At 44.5% G+C, this 19,926-nt stretch overlaps 3 protein-coding genes and 1 pseudogene across 10 annotated transcripts in view; 2 read left to right on the forward strand and 2 right to left on the reverse strand.

Annotated features, from left to right (window-relative positions):
• LOC308627892 (zinc finger protein 227-like) overlaps positions 1 to 19,926 on the forward strand; it is a 140,491-nt gene that overhangs the window by 92,170 nt on the left and 28,395 nt on the right. The gene's annotated exons all lie outside the window — the stretch shown is intronic.
• LOC308628009 (protein FAM170A-like) lies at positions 438 to 5,194 on the forward strand (annotated as a pseudogene). The gene is made up of 2 exons: positions 438 to 1,132; positions 5,081 to 5,194. The product of its transcript is annotated as a protein FAM170A-like (transcript).
• LOC308627889 (uncharacterized protein) lies at positions 6,770 to 12,783 on the reverse strand. The gene is made up of 2 exons (XM_081254364.1): positions 12,700 to 12,783; positions 6,770 to 9,427 (listed from the first exon to the last, which is right to left on the reverse strand). The coding sequence occupies exon 2, from the start codon at positions 8,890 to 8,892 to the stop codon at positions 7,243 to 7,245; it is 1,650 nt and encodes a 549-aa protein (XP_081110490.1). The 5' UTR covers positions 8,893 to 9,427; positions 12,700 to 12,783; the 3' UTR covers positions 6,770 to 7,242.
• LOC308627899 (zinc finger protein-like) lies at positions 12,428 to 18,456 on the reverse strand. Its single transcript, XM_081254391.1, has 4 exons — positions 17,378 to 18,456; positions 16,852 to 16,902; positions 14,710 to 14,755; positions 12,428 to 12,826 (listed from the first exon to the last, which is right to left on the reverse strand). The coding sequence occupies exons 1-4, from the start codon at positions 17,410 to 17,412 to the stop codon at positions 12,665 to 12,667; spliced, it is 294 nt and encodes a 97-aa protein (XP_081110517.1). The 5' UTR covers positions 17,413 to 18,456; the 3' UTR covers positions 12,428 to 12,664.

Here is a 19,926-nt window from a genome sequence, read left to right on the forward strand (position 1 = left end):
AGAGCAGCACCATCCAGCTCAGGTCCACACAGCTCACACACACATGCGCCCTCCAGGCACAGCCCTTCTCCGTGCACACATGAACCCCAAGCTCGTGCTCCACAGTACTCTCCTCCTGCACCACAGCCCCATTCCACAAGGAATGCACCACCGATATTCCCAAACTCACACTCCTCGTCATACACGCATCCATACGCTTCCCTCACATACCACAGTCCTCACCACTGTACTCCACACCCGTGTATACAGACACCGCTCCAGTATCCCCCAACACGCAGATGAAAAGCCCACAGATGACACCAGATACACCACTGCCTCCTACGGCCAACAGACACCAAGCTCACGACATAGCTACGTCATGCAAATGTCCCTCTCTCGTCTACCACACGTGCTCCCTCAGCTTCCGGCATGGCCCATGCATGTTATTATGATTTTAATTTCCTTTTTCAGGAATCCGGAGATCACATCGAGACACTGCCCAGCCTACCGCACCCCTAGCCCAGGTTCAGGAAGAAGGGGAGACCGCTCCCCCATCACACTGTGTCTCCTCCTCACCCTCTTCACCCTGTAAGAACGATCTGCACCCAGACAAACAGGAAAGGGGCATGAAAATATACTACATGCAGGTACAAGTGAACAAGGGTGTCGCTGTCTCCTGGAAGACAAAGAAACCCTTGGAGTTGCCTGAAAAGCAGCTGAGGATAGAAGAAGTGACCCTTCCTGAGGATGCGTGCGCAGTAGGCACTTACCCCTCTGATGTGTCCACCGAAAACCTCCTGTCTGACAGTGAGCCCACTGGGGAGGACAAAGAGTATGAGGAAAGGGCAGCGCCAGGCAGCCCATCAGGGTCACCTGCCGTCGAGGAGAGACCCAGGGCCAAGACACCGGAGTGGATGGTGACCATGGAGACCGGCTTCAGGTGCATGGCCTGCTGCCGGGTCTTCCCCACCTTGGAGATCCTCCAGCAGCACGTGAAGTTTGGCATCCAGGAGGGCTTCAGCTGCCGTGTCTTTCATCTCACCATGGCCCAGCTGATGGGCAATGTGGAATCCGAGATCACCCCGAGGAGGAGGACGAGGAGGACGAGGAGGACGAGGAGGACGAGGAGGACGAGGAGGACGAGGAAGAGAAGGTAGAAGGCCCCAGCCCAAAGAGACCCCGCAGGCAGGCTCTTTTCTCTCTTTTGAGTTCCAAACAGCAACTGAGATTCATGGGACACAAGATCCTGGAGACGGTGTGGCCTTGGAAGAGGTAAGGCTTGAGGCTGGCAGTCTTCTGAGCCTATGTCACGAGGGCCCAGAGGAGTCTAAGGGAAGGGGCCGCACACATGTGCTGGTTGACCTAATGGCTCTGCAGTTGCATCAAATGGGACACACCCAGCACTACCAAAGGCATTGAGCTCTGTTGACGTAAACAAGAAGGTGGAGCCTTTTCCTAGGAGTTTTCTCAGGGTCTGCACGACGGACCTCAACTCTTAGAGGACGTACTGCCAGCAGCGCCTTCTCGGCAGAGAGAGCCAGGAGTGGTCTCCAGAGAGGACAGGGGCCCTGGCAGGACCAGAACTTTGAGGTCTGAGAGCCTTGGGCCTGAGCCGAGATCTCACCCGGACCACTGGACCTAGCCTTCTGTGACAAAGGGGAATATGAAAGAGAGTCACGTGGAAATGAGGTCCCCCGAGATATGGAAATGTTCCAGAACCTTCGTTGCGTGGTAGTTGATCTGGAGCCAAGCTCACTGTGGTGTGTGTGGCTCTGAGCATTAAGGCAACGCTGGAGGGTAACCCTGACCAGCAGAGCTTGGAGTGCTTCTTGTCTCTTCCTGTTCTACCTCAGTTGTTTTATCCCTTCCAGGGAGAAGAAAGCACCCTCGGGAGAGTTGGTAGTAAACCAGGGTATATCCTCCCTCAAGGGGACCCGGCCTGCCCTTCATTCAAGATGCTCTGGAAATGGGAACTGACTCATGTTATCCAATTGGCTGAGGGAGCACAACTCCCATGTTGATTCCGGTCAGACATGTTCATCAGACCTAGAGCTTTTCTCCTGATTCAAATCAAGTAGGGTATTAGTAGAGTTCCCATTTATTTCAGCCCTAGAGATAGCACATGAGCAAATAAAAAATCTTTGTGTATCAAAGCATTCTAATGAGCCCTTTCATTTTGCTGTTCATTGTGAAAAACACGCTCACTTTATCTCTGCCAATGAAGTGTTTCCACTTGACCAATGATGCCCCACGATCCCATTAGCCTCACTGAATTTAGGGAGCCCATTATGATGACATCATTTCCCTCTCATTCTTGGCCTGCAGAGAAGAGCAGCTACAGAGCATTCCAAGACTGCTAACGCTCCCCTCACCAATACGTTTCTTAAACCTCTGGCAAAGGAAGTGTCCTCTGAGCCCTCCCAGGGCACATAGGGGGTTTGGGTGAGCAGATCTTATATGATAAATCCACTCCAGTGGTCTGGCATTCCTATGCCTTTGTAAACCTTCTACAGTGGTGGTTCTCAGCTGGGGACACTTTTGGTCCCCCCTCCCAGGAAATATGTGGCAGTGTCTTGAGACTTTTATTTTATTTTATTTTTTTTTTGTGGTACGCGGGCCTCTCACTGTTGTGGCCTCTCCCGTTGTGGAGCACAAGCTCCAGACGCACAGGCTCAGTGGCCGTGGCTCACGGGCCTAGCCGCTCCACGGCATGTGGGATCTTCCCGGGCCCTGGCACGAACACATGTCCCCTGCATCGGCAGGCGGACTCTCAACCACTGCGCCACCAGGGAAGCCCCTTGAGACTTTTTTCTTTAAGGAGCTGTGTTATGAATGAGCCCCACGTGGCTGGTGCACACGGATGTATCAAGGCACTTTTTTTTTTTTTTTTTTTTGGTACGCGGGCCTCTCACTGTTGTGGCCTCTCCCGTTGCGGAGCACAGGCTCCGGACGCGCAGGCTCAGCGGCCATGGCTCACGGGCCCAGCTGCCCCGCGGCATGTGGGGTCTTCCCGGACCGGGGCACAAACCCGTGTCCCCTGCATCGGCAGGCGGACTCTCAATCACTGCGCCACCAGGGAAGCCCTCAAGGCACTTTTTATTGTTACAACTAGGGTGGCAGGGAAGAGTATGTGCCACTGGCCCATCTTACATTGCACAGGACAGCTCCCAACAACAAAGAGCTATCCAGTTCAAAATGTCAGTCATGCCAACGTCAAGAAATTTTGCTACAACATACTTAGAAAGTCCTGGCATTTTGACTTTAGCCTACGCTAACTTTGGGTACAGGTTTCAGTCATTTGAGCAAACTGCTGAAGGCATTCCCAGGTAGCCAAGCTAACACGCTGAGTCTGGAATGGGTGTTGAATGCACTCGTATCAACAAATCCAGCCTAACCCAATATTACATTACTCCCACCTGCTTCAATACCTACAAACTCCACACACATTATTTCTCAGGTTTCTATTGATATAAGTTATAAAATTCCGTATTTTAGCAGATAGTGTCTCCTCATGGTCATCCTTTATACCCGGTGGGTACCCACCCCTTCCCTGCTCCCGTCCCCATTTCAAGGACTCTAGTCTGATTACTAGGTCTGGAAAAACGAGAGGTAGTGGAGGCAAGTCTTGAGGATCCACAGACCCCTGCAAGGAAACTACCTCAGAGTAGAGGCAGACTTCCTTCTAATAGCACAGCAGGCTCAACTAAGAGGTCACAGGTCAGAGGTCACAGGCCTCAGCTTTGTTGGAATCTGCCCATATATTTCCACCTCAAATTTCCAGGATTCTACTCCTTCCCACTGATGCCCTATGACATAAGAGAATCTACAAGGTTGTGAATCAATGTGTTGTCATTCAGCCACTGACTGAATTTGACTTTGGATCCCCTTAAAAAAATAAATAAATAAAAAGGAAGGAAAGAAAGATAGAAATGCTGATTATAACAAGTCCCCCAAAGTGTTGCTATGTAGCCAAGCTCAAAGCTAAGACAGAAAATCCCCAACGGTAAAAACAGATTTCGAGCTCAAGCTATCAACTGGGACTTGAAACTGAAGGCCCTACAAAGGCCAATGGAACTGGATACAAAGCTAAAGATTTAGTCTTTAGCATAGATGGGAGTCAAGGTTAGAGGAAGCCACGCACTGGGAGTGAGTTGTGAACTACTCAACACTAAGAATGGAAGAGCAGCTCTTTCATTGAATGTGAAGAAAGAAACAGGTAGTCCCTAGTTGCTACCACTGTCTTTGAACCAAACTAAAGAACAAGGTCAACCAGAAGGGCAGATATGAGAATCAAAAAGGAAACCTCTCTGGAATCCTCACTGAACCAAGTCTAAGTTCTGCTCTACTTGTGGTCTTTCACTTACAGAGACAAACCTTTTGGGCTTACCACAGGGATCAACAGACTTTTTCTCTGAAGGGCCAGAAAGTAAATATTTTAGGTTTTGTGGGCCATCAGTGCTCGTCACAACCACTGAACACTGTCAGCACAATGGGAAACACTCAAAGATGGTAAATAAATGGATGGGCCAATAAAGAGCTTTTAGGTTCCAATAAAGCTTTAAAGGCAACGAGCCAGGTTGGGCTCACAGGAGGTAGTTTTCCAGCCCTTGACTTAACTCACTAAACTACAAATTACCTTGAGAGTTGGTGGTTTGATATCTACCAAACCAAACCAAACAAGAAAGCCCTAGGATTTCTGACATCTAATGCAATGCAATTTGAGGTAGCATGGACTTTACATACACATGTGAAGGTGTGGTCTAGGAAACCAATCTTGGAAACCTGCCTCTCACATTAAATACATCTTTTGCTGAGTAAAGCCCTTTAACCAAGTAAGTGTTAAACATCAGTGAAATGACCAAGAAGTAGGAAATGGTATGCAAACCTCCTCCTTAACAACTTGTTCCCATCATTCTAGGTTTCTTCCCTATGCACATTTTTCCTTAGGGAATCGTTGATAAATTTTACCTCTAAAACTTACCTATTTCCACTCTCTATCTTCAGGATTTGCCCAATCACTGTTACTTTGTAAACAATTTAAAAAAGTTTTTTGGGGGGTAAATTCCTTTTTTCCCACAGCTAATGGTTCTCTGTGTCATAGTGTCTGGAACGACCCAGCTACTTCTCCAGTCAGACCAAGCACTTGAAAGGACAAGCCGGTACCCCGAGCTATCCATCCATTCACCCAGTAAGGAAGCCTGATGAGGAGAACTAGGATGTGTACATTTCTACTGTTGGAATTAAAACAGAATATTCTGGGCTGCATGGATTTATCCTAAACTTCAAATGCATTAATTATAAATAGACCGTTACACTGACTAATATTCTGTCTCTTTGAATAACCATATACATTTTTTCTTTTTTATAACTGATTTCTACAGGTCTATTCCTTAATTTTGGCCATATATATGTATACCTCATGATGATAGGATTTCTTACTGTGAGGGATTAATATGTTCTTAGTAATTTTTAATATTATATTTTACATTATTTTACTACCTATGTTACTATAAAAATAACAGTATTTTACTGGAAAATTGATGCTCAATGAAAAATTTAAAATATGGAAGTTAAATGTGGAAAAAATCCCTGAAAATCTTGCCACTGTTTACATAAGGGTGAATATCCCTTTACAGATGATAGGATGCATTAACACACACACATACATGTTTGATTAAGGTATGTGATGTACCTACCTAAAATACATTAAACTGTTACATGCTTCTGTCATTAAGTTTAAGCCATCATTTTAACAGACCTGTCATTACATAAGTATCTTAAAATATAAAGACATTCCTATTGAATATTTCACTTTTACAAAATTTAGTAACATTGACATGTTACTCACCTTTTCTACTTGAATTTCCTAATTATAAGGTCCTATTCTGTGATTTCTATATCAAAGGGACGCACGTTCTATGTTTTGATATGTACTCAGCAACTTCACTTTGAAAATCAATTTTTCAATCCACCGCTAGGAAAAAGTGTGCAAGTCAGTCATTGAATAAATATGTTTGATGAAGTTACCAAATTTCAACAAATAATTTTTTTCTTTTTATCTCAGGCCAGAGAGGAGTAAGGAGATAGAGAACTTGACAAAAGTAATCTACTTCACACAGCCTCTTTTCTCTACTTAAGAAGTCCTGATGAAAGTAATGCTAAAACCCTTGGGAGACAATCACATCAAAACCTAGACGGAAATGTGGTGAATAAGAAACCAACGATCAGTTCATTTACTAAGAAATGTTTGTCCTCTGTCACTGTCATTAGTAACTCTTTCTGACACTTAAACCTCTGCCTTGACGTTCTTGAAAAAAGGGTCAACAGTATGCTTTCTGTATTGCAAGATGAACAATCCATTTTCAGTAAGTCTATACTGTCACAAAAGATAACCAAATTTGTACTGTATAAGGTTCACAGAATATTAGATAGACAAAGTCCAAGATAAGATCCAACTTGAAGCGAGGCTGGGGGGAGACAAATGGAGCTCATCATAACAGGACGATGCCACATTAATATTACAAATTGCAATACTGAGTGGTTTTCTAACACTTCAAATTTTTGTCTCCCTGAATTACTTTTTTTTTTTTTTTGCGGTATGCGGGCCTCTCACTGTTGTGGCCTCTCCCGTTGCGGAGCACAGGCTCCGGATGCGCAGGCTCAGCGGCCATGGCTCACGGGCCCAGCCGCTCCGCGGCATATGGGATCCTCCCGGACCGGGGCACGAACCCGTATCCCCTGCATCGGCAGGCGGACTCTCAACCACTGCGCCACCAGGGAGGCCCTCCCTGAATTACTTTTAAGGCCAGATTTAGGTTAACTCCTCTGAATACAAATTTTTATGAAATTTTGGAGGGGATTGCAACATAATTTTCAAAGTTTTTCCTCATTCATTAACTGAACAAATATCGAGCACCTACAAAGTAGCTGACAATGTTCAGACTGTAGATTCAGAACAAACGTCGCTGCATTCGTGGAATTTACGTTGTAATGGGCATAAATTTTGGCATGTTCATCATACTTTTGTACAAGGCCTGCTAAAACTCACACTAAGGCTTCTCCCCTAATATTTAATAGAGGTCAAAGTTCAAACTTACTACACCATTTACCAGAGTTCTCTGCCGTGTGGCCTCCTGGCTACTGGGACATGTTGAGCTATGGCTGAAACACCGACTTTAATGAAACAAATGATTTTTTTTTCTTCTGAACTTGATGACTGGAAGAATTCACATGACACCTGAGTTGTTTCTGTCTCTGTTTTCATCATTTTATGGAACTTTTTTCGTGTGTGGGCTCTCTGATGGTCTTACCACTCCTATCACTTTTATAGGATTTATCAGCAGCATGGATTCTGTGATGAACTGTCAGATTGGAGCGCCAGCTGAAGCTCTTCCCACAGGTCTCACACGTGTAAGGCTTCTCCCCCGTGTGCACTCTTTGATGGGACTGTAGCTGTGAAGGCCGACTGAAGACCTTACTGCATCTGTCACATCTGTACGGCTTCTCTCCAGTGCGGACGCTCTGATGAAGCTGAAGACTTGAGGCCTGACTGAAGTGCTTCCCACACTCCCCACACTTACATGGTTTCTCTCCTGTGTGGACCCCCTGATGCATGTCGAGGTTCAGGCTCCGCTTGAAGCCCTTCCCACACTCCTCACATTTGTATGGCTTTTCTCCAGTGTGGACTTTTTGATGGGCTTGAAGGTGTGAACTCCGACCAAAGCTCTTCCCACACTCTTCACAGTTGAATGGTTTTTCTCTGCTGTGGACTCTCTCATGGGCCAGAAGATTTGAGGCCTGCCTGAAGACTTTCCCACACTCCTCACAATTATACGGTTTCTCTCCGGTGTGGATTCTGCAATGAATTTTAAGATCTGCTCTACGACTGAATCCCTTCCCACACTCTTCACATTTGTATGGTTTCTCACCGGTATGGATCAGCTGGTGGATCTGAAGTCGTGAACTCTGATTGAAGCCCTGCCCACACTCCTCACACTTGTAAGGTTTCTCTACACTGTGGGCCTTCTGATGGATTTGAAGATATGAACTCTGACTGAAGCCCTTCCCACATACCTCACATTTATAGGGCTTCTCCCCTGGGTGGACAACCAGATGAACTTGATAATGGGAGTTCCTCCTGAAGCTCTTCCCACACTCATTACATTTGTATGGTTTCTCTCCTGTATGGACTCTTTGATGTGCCTGAAGGTTTGAACTCAGAGTAAAGCCTTTACCACACACATTACATATGTATGATTTCTCTCCAGTGTGGACTCCCTGATGGGCCTCAAGACTTGAAGGCCGACTAAAGCCTTTCCCACATTCCTCACATTTGTAGGGCTTTTCTCCTGTGTGGACCCTCTGATGAATGTATAGATTTGAGCTACAAATGAAGCCCTTCCCACACTCCTCACATTTGTACGGTTTCTCTCCCGTATGGACTCTCTGATGGGACTGAAGGTGTGAATTCCGACTGAAGCTCTTATCACATGTGTCACATTTGAATGGTTTCTCCCCAGTGTGGACTCTCTGATGGTCCTGAAGGTGAGAGGCCTGACTGAAGGCCCTCCCACACTCCTCACAATTATAAGGTTTCTCTCCCGTGTGGACTTTACAATGAATAGTAAGTGCTGACCTACGACTGAAGCCTTTCCCACATTCCCCACATTTGAATGGTTTCTCTACAGTGTGGACTTTCTGAGGAGTCTGCAGCTGTGAGCTCTGACTGAACTCCTTGCCACACTCATCACACTCACTGTGTTTTCCTCCCACGTGAACTCTCTGATGAATATGAAGAACCGAGCTGTAACGGAAGCCTCTTCCACACTCACTGCACATGAGACTTCTCTTTTGAGTGTAATTGCTGGTGAAGATCAAAGGTGGAGAGATCGGTGAAGGTTTCTTTACATTCATCACACTGGTAAGGTTTTTGTCCTGTGTGAATCATAGTATTCTGATCCAGTGTTGAAACCCTCGTGCTATCTTTTCTATAATCACTGTAGCCGTAAGATTTTTGACCCTTGTGTACTCCATGAGCATCAAGGTGATGTGAAATCCAACTGATGGTGTCAACATCCTCTTTACACTGACACAGTTTATTTTTCATGGAAATTTGCTGGTGTCTATTCTGATAATTCTGGGACTCAGCCAATGAAGTTTTCCTCCAAGAATCCTGGGCTCTCAAAGTTGCAAACCTTGGATTTCCAGTACTACTGGGATCACCTGCTTTATCATTTAATATACGGTTCTCATCTTCAGAAATTTGAATAGAGTCCTGCCCCAATCTGGCAGGGGGAATCACCTTGTTTGTGGAACTGACAACTATTTATCATGGAGTCTTGGCATCTGGTTAAGTCATTTGCAATCTGTTGCCAGATTTGCCAGCAGGAAAGCTCTTCACGTGATCCTCTGTCTTGAACGGCCCTCCACTCACTTTGATTGTTTTCTTCTATATGGACAGAGAATTCAGAGATGTGGACACGTGAAAGCTTTGTTCAAAGATTCAAGATTTTACACTTAAGACACAGTATGAGACTTTAATGAACCTCAGGATGGTTCAGCTGATCTTTCGCACGACAAATGAAGTTCTCTGGTTTATATACTAACAGAAACCAAGAGATGGTCTGTTAAACTCCCAAATACTTAGCATTAATGAAACCCATTTAAAACCAAATGACTACTCTGACATACTATTTAAATCATCTTTCAAAAATTACATGTCATTCCTACCATAACACAGTATCAATAAAGACAAGCATTTTGCTGTGCTCACAGCTTTAACAGTGCCTAGCAGTTAGTCAGGGCTCAAGAAATGCATGCACAGGTGAACTCAGTTTGATTTCTAGGATTCTCTACAATTCTGAATCCCAGGTTAAGTTTGAACCAAGTCAGAGAAGCGAAACAGCTTTTACACGTCAGGTATCAGATACAGGAAAAGGACTGGAAAGTACAGTTTTGCTTAAGTTGAAAGGCTGCACCCGAGGCGGCAGCACACCAAGGGGGTTAGTGCTGAGGAGGATATGAAAGGTGCTAAAAACCGGGACTTCCCCGGTGGCACAGTGGTTAATGATCTGCCTGCCAGTGCAGGGGACACAGGTTCGAGCCCCGGTCTGGAAAGATCCCACATGCCGCAGAGCAACTGAGCCCGTGAGCCACAACTACTGAGCCCACGTGCCACAACTACTGAAGCCCGCGTTCCTAGAGACCGTGCTCTGAAACAAGAGAAGCCACTGCAATGAGAAGCCTGCGCACCACAACGAAGAGCTGCTCCCACTCACCACAACTAGAGAAAAGCCCATATGCAGCAACGAAGACCCAATGCAACCAAAAATTAATTAATTTTAAAAAAGGGTCTAAGAATCAGTGGGGTTAAAAAAAAGCATAAAGACCTATGCACTGGATCCTTCTGAGGCATTTGTGCTGCCTAATATGTTCCTCCACTCCCCCTGCCAAGCAGGAGTCAAAATGTAGAAGCTAGGGAAGAATGCTGTCTCTTTAAAAACAGCATGGAAAATTTTTGGACACAGATACATTGGTCTTTAACAAGAATGAGTTCCAAAGTGAAGAATGGGGTTTATGAGTGAGCTGGGAATAACTTCCATAGCCTGTGATAAGTATTGAGAAGAAACAGACTAGAAACTATTAAAGAATGATCAAAGCACCCAAGGTGACATTATCTAAAATGCCTTCTACAAGATACATACAAATGCACACACACACACACAAAATGTTTGTAGAGCTAACAAAGATCGATTTCTTATTAGTGAGGTGGGCTTTGGAGGAGGCAAATGGGACGCAGCGGGGCAAATCTTTTAAGGGAAAGGCTAACTCACCAGCTGCCTGTTTTCTGAGACCTGTTCTCCCCTGGTATAAGGGATAAGGAAACAGAAATTTCTTTCCTTCTATGGGAGGGTTACCTAAGAAGTAGACATAAGAATCCTCATTCAAAACAGTATTTCCTCCCCCAAATGAATTTGCTCTGCTACTAAGAGCTCAAGGAAAGTCACAGGGAAAGCATTTTACTCAGTTTGGTTATAATTACAGGTTCTATACATATTTTTTGTGCAAGTTGATGAGGGCCAACTTGTACAGAAAGGCAAACACACACATACACACATCATGGGCACCTGAGAAGTTAGAATTAGGCTAGGAATTCATTTGAAGACAAAAAAACATTTAGCAATATCCCTTATTCACTCGGATTTGTTCACCGCCTACTAGCTATTTTCATGGAAGGCTAATTTCTCTATCCATTAACTCATTCGTTTATTCAAGAAATATTTAAGAGTTCCTGTCATGTACCAAGACTATGCTAAGCACTGAGGCTAGTGAGCAATAAACATATAACAGACCAAATTCCTCCTGCACTCCTGGATTACCCTCCAGTGGAAGAAAGAGAGGCGAGAAACAGGTGAACAAAATGTACATGAGTGAAACGCTTAGAGACAAAACAAGGCAGGGCAGAGAGAGTAAGAAAGAGAGGACTGTATTTCCCATAGGGTGGTCAGAGGACAGCCACCTCCTCATCTTTAAGGTGACTGACTGAAAGAAGTAGAGGCCTAAAAGATTACAGGTGAAAGAGCATTCCAGGCAGAGAGAAGGACAAGGAAAAGGCTCTGTGGCAGAAGCATCCTTTGCAGGTCTGGAAAAGATAGGGTAAGAGGGAGGAGAGGTGGTGTATTCAGGGAGGTGGTGGAGAACGAACAGCAGCCCACAGAAGGCTCTAGAAGCCACTTTAAGTGGTTTTTATTCTAAGTAAAAGAAGCCACAAGAGAATTTTGAAACAAGAACATAACCTGACTTAAAGTTACAAAAGATCACTTTGCCACCTAAAGAACAAACTGTGGGAGGAGAAGGGTGGCAACAGGTGACCAGTACAAAGACTATGCAATAATCCTGGAAAGAGATTTCCAACTGGGACCAGGTGATGGACAGCACAGGGCTGGTGAGAAGCAAAACAGATAGACAGCTAACCACAGGAACTCACGACTGCTTGGTTCTCACCTAAATTTCTATCTGCGTTGCTGAATTCATCAACCAAAGCCTCTCTTCTCTTTCTATATGTTTTGTATCTCGTTTGAAGAATGAGAACATGCAAAGTCACAAGTTAACATGAACGGGCTAGAGCGAAAGTTTACTAGAAATTTGAGTTCCAACTGCATATTCAAGGTATTGAAAGCTGTGTTTTTCAAACTTTGTATCACGACCCACTGAAGAAACAGCATTTATTTCACAACCTAGATACACAGGCAGAAAAGTATACATTACTAAAACGAAGCTTGAATGACCTATATCTAACCAATGTCTCTTTTCATGAAATCTGTTCCCACTGGCTCTCACACCACTCATGCCATCGCCCAGAGTTTCTGCTGCAATGTGTTGTACTCTTCCTAAGAAACTCTGATATTTTCTATACTTTTTTATTTCATTAAAAAATCACACGTAGGGCTCAATAAATTGGCTTTATGATCCACTAATGGCAGGGAGGGAAATCTGAAAAAGAATACACAAGGTACAGCAAGATACTGTCGATTTACAGTTCTTTTACAGAATAATTGAAAAGGACCTGAAACACACTGTTTGGAAAGACCAGAGGCATCCTCTCGTGTCCCACAGGAATTGCAAAAGTCTGGTCCCCAAACTCAGGGAACCACCTCAAGAGGCCCAAAGCCTTGAAACACCAAGGTCACAAAGACACTCGCAGAGAAAGGCTGTCCTCACCCACTGAGACCAGGTTCCGGAAGTTTTCCACCATCACATCCTGGTACAGCTTCCTCTGGGCCGAGTCCAGCAGCCCCAGCTCCTCCTCTGTGAAGGCCACGGCCACGTCCTTGAAGGTCACCGCCTCCTACGACAAACACCACCACCTCAATCTTATACCCAGTGGCCAGTGGAAGAGGGGCAGCCCCGAGGAGACGAGGAGGATGGGAAGTTGCTCCGGCTCCTGTGAGGTGTGCAGACTTCCCAGCACCCCCTCCTTCCATCCTGCCAATGCCACACACTGACTTTCCTCAGCCTCACCGGACGTGCAGCTATGAAAGAGAAAGCTTTGTGTATTTACCTGGGGCTCTCAGACAACTCATAAGTAAACTCCCTAGAATTCTAACCCCTGGATCCTGAACTAAAAAGCTTTCACTGTTTAATTATTATTGCCAAGTGCCCCAGAAACAGTTACCAATTTAGTCCTGGCAGTATTTGATGGCACCTGCTTTCTCATTGAGGTGGGAACCAGCTGAGAAGGAGTGTTATCTGTGGAAACTAACCAAAAGGCCATGCCAGGTCTCTGAATGAAAACTCTCTCTTTCCCCGTTTCTGTCTTTCGCTTGAATGCAATACTCTGACTCCAGACCCTTGGTTTTCTGGGTGAGTCTGAGTTGGTTCCTCCTTTTTTCACAACCCCTATTCTTTATATTTAAAACAAAGATGAAACCAAGCACCTCTTTATACAATTGTTCTGAGCTGTCTATGCAGTGACAAGTGCTTTAAGTACCACTGGACTTTTTAAACTAAGGTCATGTATTACTCTGATTAGAAAAAAATAGAAGATGGAAAAAGAAACAAACCAGTAAATAAAATACACAAAGGGTCTGACTCAAGCATGGGGAAGACTGAATCTAACTCTGGTCGTGAGAAAACTTCTAACCATACATTATTTTTTCTGCGTGAAGCAGCAGTTTGATCCTGCTGTGCTCTGCCGTATTTGGATATTCTACCAAAAAACATCCAAGGCACCACATGGAAAACATACCTCTTAAATTCTGAATACCTAAACCTACTATGATAAGGGCAAAAAGGGGCAATATTCTTCAGAACAGATATTTTGAGAACAAGGTTAAATCAGGAACACTGTCACTGTAGTGCTCCGAAAACAGGAGAAGTCTTTCAACTCAATGTCTGTGAATAAAGAATAGTTTAAAAAATAGGTGCAGGGCTTCCCTGGTGGCGCAGTGGTCGAGAGTCCGCCTGCCGATGCAGGGGACACGGGTTCGTGCCCCGGTCCGGGAAGATCCCACATGCCGCAGAGCAGCTGGGCCCGTGAGCCGTGGCCACTGAGCCTGCGCCTCCGGAGCCTGTGCCCCGCAACGGGAGAGGCCACAACAGTGAGAGGCCCGCATACCGGGAAAAAAAAGAAAAATAGGTGCCTAAGTTTGCAGGAACATGATAAAGCAATTAAAAGTGAATGTTAGCTAGTATTAAATGAAAAAAACAATTTAAAACTGTATCTATGTTATAAATACAAATACACATCCATGAATACATATGATGAAGAGATTACAGAAATATAAAAGCAGCTAATTTGTAAGCAGGTAAGCAGTAGACTGGAAGATGTCCTTCATTTCCCTTAATTTTTCTTTTACTTGTAAAATAAAAAAATGATGAAATAAAACAAAAATTAAAACCGAAACCAATTAAATTTAACAGGAATTTTAAAAAAAGCACACATGGCACACTCAGGTCCTCATATGCTTAGACTCTCCTTGAAAGAGAAAACCCATATGGAACTATACCCAATATTTCGTAATAACCTATAAGGGAAAAGAATCTGAAAATATATGTATATATATGTATAACTGAATCACTTTGCTGTACACCTGAAATTAATACATTGTAAATCAACTATACTCCAATCAAAAAAAAAAAAAAGAAAAAGAAAAAAAAAGAGGAAAACCTGTGTCCAACCTGAGTACAAAAATGGCGTTTTTAACAGCAAGAAAGGCAAGCTCTACTCACCTGGAATGTGCTCATTTTCTCTCTCCTTCTGGGGCAGTGCAGAGTCCTAGCAAGACAGACAGGGAAAGAAGAAGTCAAACTGGAAACTGGTTTAAAGAAAAAGAAGTCACTAACCCACGTGGTGCTCATTGTGAATTACCAAGGCTCCCAGTCCTCGGGGTGGCTACAGCTGATTATGCTTGATGAGCAGAGCCCCACGCAGATACCAGATGCCCCCGTGAACCCCCTCAGTGGCTGTGTGAGGAATGACCTGCCCATTCATACACAGTGGCCCCCTCACAGTGTGCCTGCAGCTTCCACAGGGGTCATTCTTATTCTGGGTATGGTGTAAACAGAGACCATGTAAGTCAGAGTAGGTTTTGGAGTCAATAGGCATGGGCTCTGATCAGGCTACGCCATTCACTAGCAGTGTCACCCTGGGCAAATTATGCACATCCCTTCGCCTCAGTTCTGTCCTCTGCCAGTAGGGGAGAACACGGGCATCCACCTCGTGAGATCGTCATAAGGTAGGAAGCTCTGAGAACACCACTGTCAGGGTTTCTTATTTCTTAGCAACTGCGGTAAAGCAGATGATATTTTAGTTAGAAATTATCCTTAGAGATGTGATTTCTACCAACAGAAGACTGTCAGACATGTGGAGGTCATACGTTGTTGCCCTGTTATGTGAGAGTCTTTAGACTTCTGAAAATCTCTGCTTGTCTTCCTAAAGATTTTGTGACTGCAACAATAATATTTAAATTGACATGGACAACTTTTTACAAAAGGTATAAAAATACGTTAAGTTTCTTTTTAGACAGGAAGTACCCTTTTGACAATTATGCACAGAGGTAAAGAGAACTAATAAAAGCCAGGATTCTGCAACAACAATAAAAAATAGTTTGACAGTCCATACCTAATTCAAATGAAAAAAGACAGGAATCTGAATTGTAATTATATCATCATAAATATAGGAAAGTTTAAGAAATAAATGGGAGACTTCCCTGGTGGTGCAGTGGATAAGACTCCACATTCCCAATGCAGGGGGCCCGGGTTCGATCTAGTACAAAAGATGGCAATGATTCCACTCCCCAAAGCTTGGGAGAGAGACATCTTCACAACTTCTAACGACCTCCATTTTGACTCTACACTTGCTAGCTGTCTTCTGCTCAACTCAGGATTCTGAAAGGGGCCCTGACAGTTGACAATAATTAGTGGGGGAATAAAATCATTGGACTAAGTAGGGCTTTGGTGAATCCAGCTCAGTTTTATCTGTGACATCCAGCAGGGTCAATTTCCTCGGCCTCAGTTTCCAGAAAAGACCCTCTCTTGAGCTTCTCGAATTTTCACGTGCATGTGAATTACTGCGGGATCTTGTTGGAATGCAGCCTCCTGGGCCCCCTACGCAGAAATTATAAATCAGAAGGTCTCGAATGGGGCTCAAGGCTGGGCATTTCTATCCAAGTGATGCCAGTGCCGCTGGTTTGTGGACCACAATTTGAGTAGCACTGCAGTGTAACATCAGTCCCACAAAAAACAGCCTCCACTACACAGAAACATACACAAAGAGTAACCAGACAAAAAGGCACTAAAACATTAACAACTGCTATCTTTACATCCTAAAGTTATAGATAATTAAAATTTTTCTTTATGTATATATCTGCATTTTTCCATAATGATTATGCTGCTTCTATGATATACATATTATTTGAAATAAAATAAATGACCCAGTTGAGAAAACTATCTTAAAAACTCATAAAATAGCCTAAACCTTGCTCTCAAGGTCCCCACAATTAAGTCCCAACCTACTTTCATGATATGATTCTAGCCAGTACCCTATGCTCAAAGAGAATATACCAAAGGGATTAGCAAACTCAGCTGCTGGACTCAAACTGCCTGGGTCCCAACCCCAGCTCTGCCTCCTACCATCGGGGTGAGGATGGGCCAACAGGGTTGTGTTCCCTGCCCCCAGCTCCTCAGCCTTAAAGTAGAGAAAACAGCAGTACCAATTCACAGAGCCACTGCCTGATGGAAATGTGGTCATGTGCATAAAGCTTTTAGAATGGAAATTAGTGACCAAGGCTCAGTTACCATCGTTACCCATGTCCCATACGTTCTACAATTTATAGGAATATCTTAAGTAGAAGAATGCCAAGTCCTACTCACGTGGGGCTCTGTTGCCTCTTCCTCCGTGCAGTGCTTTTTGAGAAGCCAGGGCTGGGGAAGGAAAGGAGACTGTGAAATACCAGGGCTGTTGTTTCCATCCCCACTAATTCATACCGCACCCCCTTCCGCCCCCGTACCAGCTAGAAGTCCTCTCCTTCCAAAACAGGCCAGGAGTCCAGGACAATTCAGCTTCCTGGGCTCACAGAATCCCGCTGCGAAATGGGTGCCTCCCGAATTAGCGTAGTATTAATACCAACAACGTATCAGGCAGTTGTAGACCTTTTACTTGTGCTATCTCGTTTCTTCTCACAACACTATGTTAACAAGGCATTCCTTTCTCCCCCCTTTTACCGAACAGCAACGGAGGCACAGAGGAGTTAAGCAACTCACCCAGTGTGACGCCGTATGAAGCGGTAGGGCTAGCTCATAGGTGGGGGACGGGGTCAGGTTAGGGGTGAAGAAAACCGGGGAGACCCTCAAACCCCAGGAGGCACGACCTGAGCCCACCCCATCCCGGGTACGTTACCAAACGCAAAGAAGCTCCGCCCGCGGGACGTACATCACCACTCCAGGCCCTCAAACCTCCGCTTTTAGCCGCCCCTCCTCTTTCTCCCCAAATGAAAGGTCTGCAAACGTTGGCCCCAGGCGCATGTCGGGGAAGCTTGAATGGGTCGTGAAGAGCGGACCTGAAACACCGCCATCACGCAAAACATGGCTGCTACGTGTCCTCCTGGGGCGGAAGTGCCTGCGACTAACCCGGAACTCCTGGACCACATTTCCCAGAATTCCGCGGGTAAACCTTTACAGCGAGGCGTTACTGTAGCTGCAGTATATGGGACTACACGAGTTTACGAGCTCTGGACTACATGTCCCAGAATGCAAGGGTGGGTGCGGGGGTGTCTACCGGCACCAGCTCTGGACTACATGTTTTCACTCTGGTTTTCACTTTCCGGAATCCCTGAGAAGGTCTCGGGCAGTCTTGCCGTTCTACTGTGTAGGCTTCAGAAGAGTGTAGATTCTGTTCATTGAAAGGCGTACAAACTCAGTAGAATTTTGGACGTCTTCAAGAGGCTAAGCGACATAAAAGCATTACCAGCCACGAAGGCTTCCTGGTAAACCCCAAAGAGTTTCACCATTGGAATAAGGGGAGAAGGAAACTGGGCTTTCTTTGGCAGGGACTGAAGCCAAACGCCAAAACACCTCATTCCCTGAGATTGTGTAAAGGTGAACGTGTTTTGTTAGCATCTTACAACCCGTGCAGAAGCAAGGGAAAATCCTTTCTAGAGACAGACATCAACATCCTAGGTCTCAAGTTATTTCTGTAATTATAAAATCTGTGACATTGCTATTTGACCAAGTGAACTTTAAGGGGAAGGAAAAAGCATTACTTGACATACGGAGGGACACTTCACAGTCATAAAAGTTTCCAATTTTCAGAAACTAATAACTTCAGCTGATACTTTATAAAGCAAAAATTGACAGAACCATGAAGAGAAACATTCAAATTCATAATTGGATCTGGAGATTTGAACACATACATAGAGGGAAATGTTGAGCCTTAAAAGCATATATTAAAGTAGAAAGGGGGGCTTCCCTGGTGGCGCAGTGGTTGAGAGTCCGCCTGCCGATTCAGGGGACACGGGTTCGTGCCCTGGTCCGGGAAGATCCCACATGCCGCAGAGCGGCTGGGCCCGTGAGCCATGGCCACTGAGCCTGCGCGTCCGGAGCCTGTGCTCCGCAACGGGAGAGGCCACAACAGTGAGAGGCCCGCGTACAGCAAGGAAAACAAAAACAAAACAAAACAAAAAAAAAACAAAGTAGAAAGGAAGTTGAAAATTGATTCAGAAAACATCCATTTCAGGAAGTTAATAAATGAATAATAAAACTGAAGAAGGCAGATGGAAAAATATAAGATCAGATTAATGAAATACAAAATAAAGTAGATCCCACACACACCCACAAAACAGAAATTAAAGAAAAAAACAAAACAAACAAAAAAAGATCATCCATAGTATAAACAAAGATTTTTTCAAAAATTTGTTCCAAATTCTTTCAGGAAAATATCCTCCAAGAACTATTCCTGACTTAAGCCAACATAGCACACAGGATTTCTTTCCACTACAAGTAAAGTGAAATCTTGGATATAGCATGATGAAATACGGTAACATGATTAAGTTTTATTTATTCACCTCCTGTTCCCTGTGGCACCCTCCACTCCCTTCTCTACCCCGTAAGCTACCATTCTAATTTGTTTGATGTGTTTTCTTTTGGGTGTGTTCTTGTGCACAATGTGCACTTGTGTATATTTTCAATTCATATAAATAATATTGTGTCATAAAATTCATTCTGGTGTTTATTTCCTTCATTCAGGAGTATATTTTTAAGATTCACCCATCCGGGCTTCCCTGGTGGCACAGTGGTTGAGAGTCTGCCTGCCGATGCAGGGGACGCGGGTTCATGCCCCAGTCTGGGAAAATCCCACATGCCGTGGAGCGGCTGGGCCCGTGAGCCATGGCTGCTGAGCCTGCACGTCCGGAGCCTGTGCTCCGCAGCGGGAGAGGCCACAACAGTGAGAGGCCCACGTACCGCAGAAAAACAAACAAACAAAAAAAAAATTCACCCATCTATCTAATTTGTTTCATAGAGTTCCATTTTCTGCACCCACATTTTACCTGTACTCTTCCAACTGCCATGCCAATGACAATAAAGTAAACATCTTCTTACATTTGTTTATAGACGTATCTGAGAATTTCTTTGGAATACATACCCGAGTGAAATTATTTCATAGCAAATGTGTATACTTTAATAATATAGCCAGATTGACTTCCTGAACGGCTACACCAGTCCAGATTACCAAAAAGTTGCACGTCAGGTTTTTGTGCAACCACTTACCTTCATTTGGACGACTCATCACCGTTTTGCTAGTGTATTAAGTGTATAGTAGTATCTTGTTTTAGTTAAATTTCTCTGATTTCTAATAAGTTTGATCTTTTTTTCAAATGCTTGGTAGCTTCATCTATAAATGTCTACTTAAAACTTTTGCCCCATTTTCTAATGTGGATGCTATCTTTTTCT

The sequence above is a fragment of the Mesoplodon bidens genome (assembly GCF_964165515.1).
Source record: "Mesoplodon bidens genome assembly, chromosome: 14".
NCBI classification, from domain to species: Eukaryota; Metazoa; Chordata; class Mammalia; order Artiodactyla; family Ziphiidae; genus Mesoplodon; species Mesoplodon bidens.

Excerpts from the sequence above, each read along its gene's own strand:
- LOC308627889 (XM_081254364.1), bottom strand. The coding sequence starts at position 8,892 with ATGAATGTAAAGAAACCTTCACCGATCTCTCCACCTTTGATCTTCACC.
- LOC308627899 (XM_081254391.1), bottom strand. The coding sequence starts at position 17,412 with ATGTACGTCCCGCGGGCGGAGCTTCTTTGCGTTTG. Across the intron at positions 14,756-16,851 it reads AAGAGGCAACAGAGCCCCAC|GACTCTGCACTGCCCCAGAA; the intron begins GTGAGTAGGACT and ends CTGTCTTGCTAG. Across the intron at positions 12,827-14,709 it reads AGAAAATGAGCACATTCCAG|GAGGCGGTGACCTTCAAGGA; the intron begins GTGAGTAGAGCT and ends TGTTTGTCGTAG.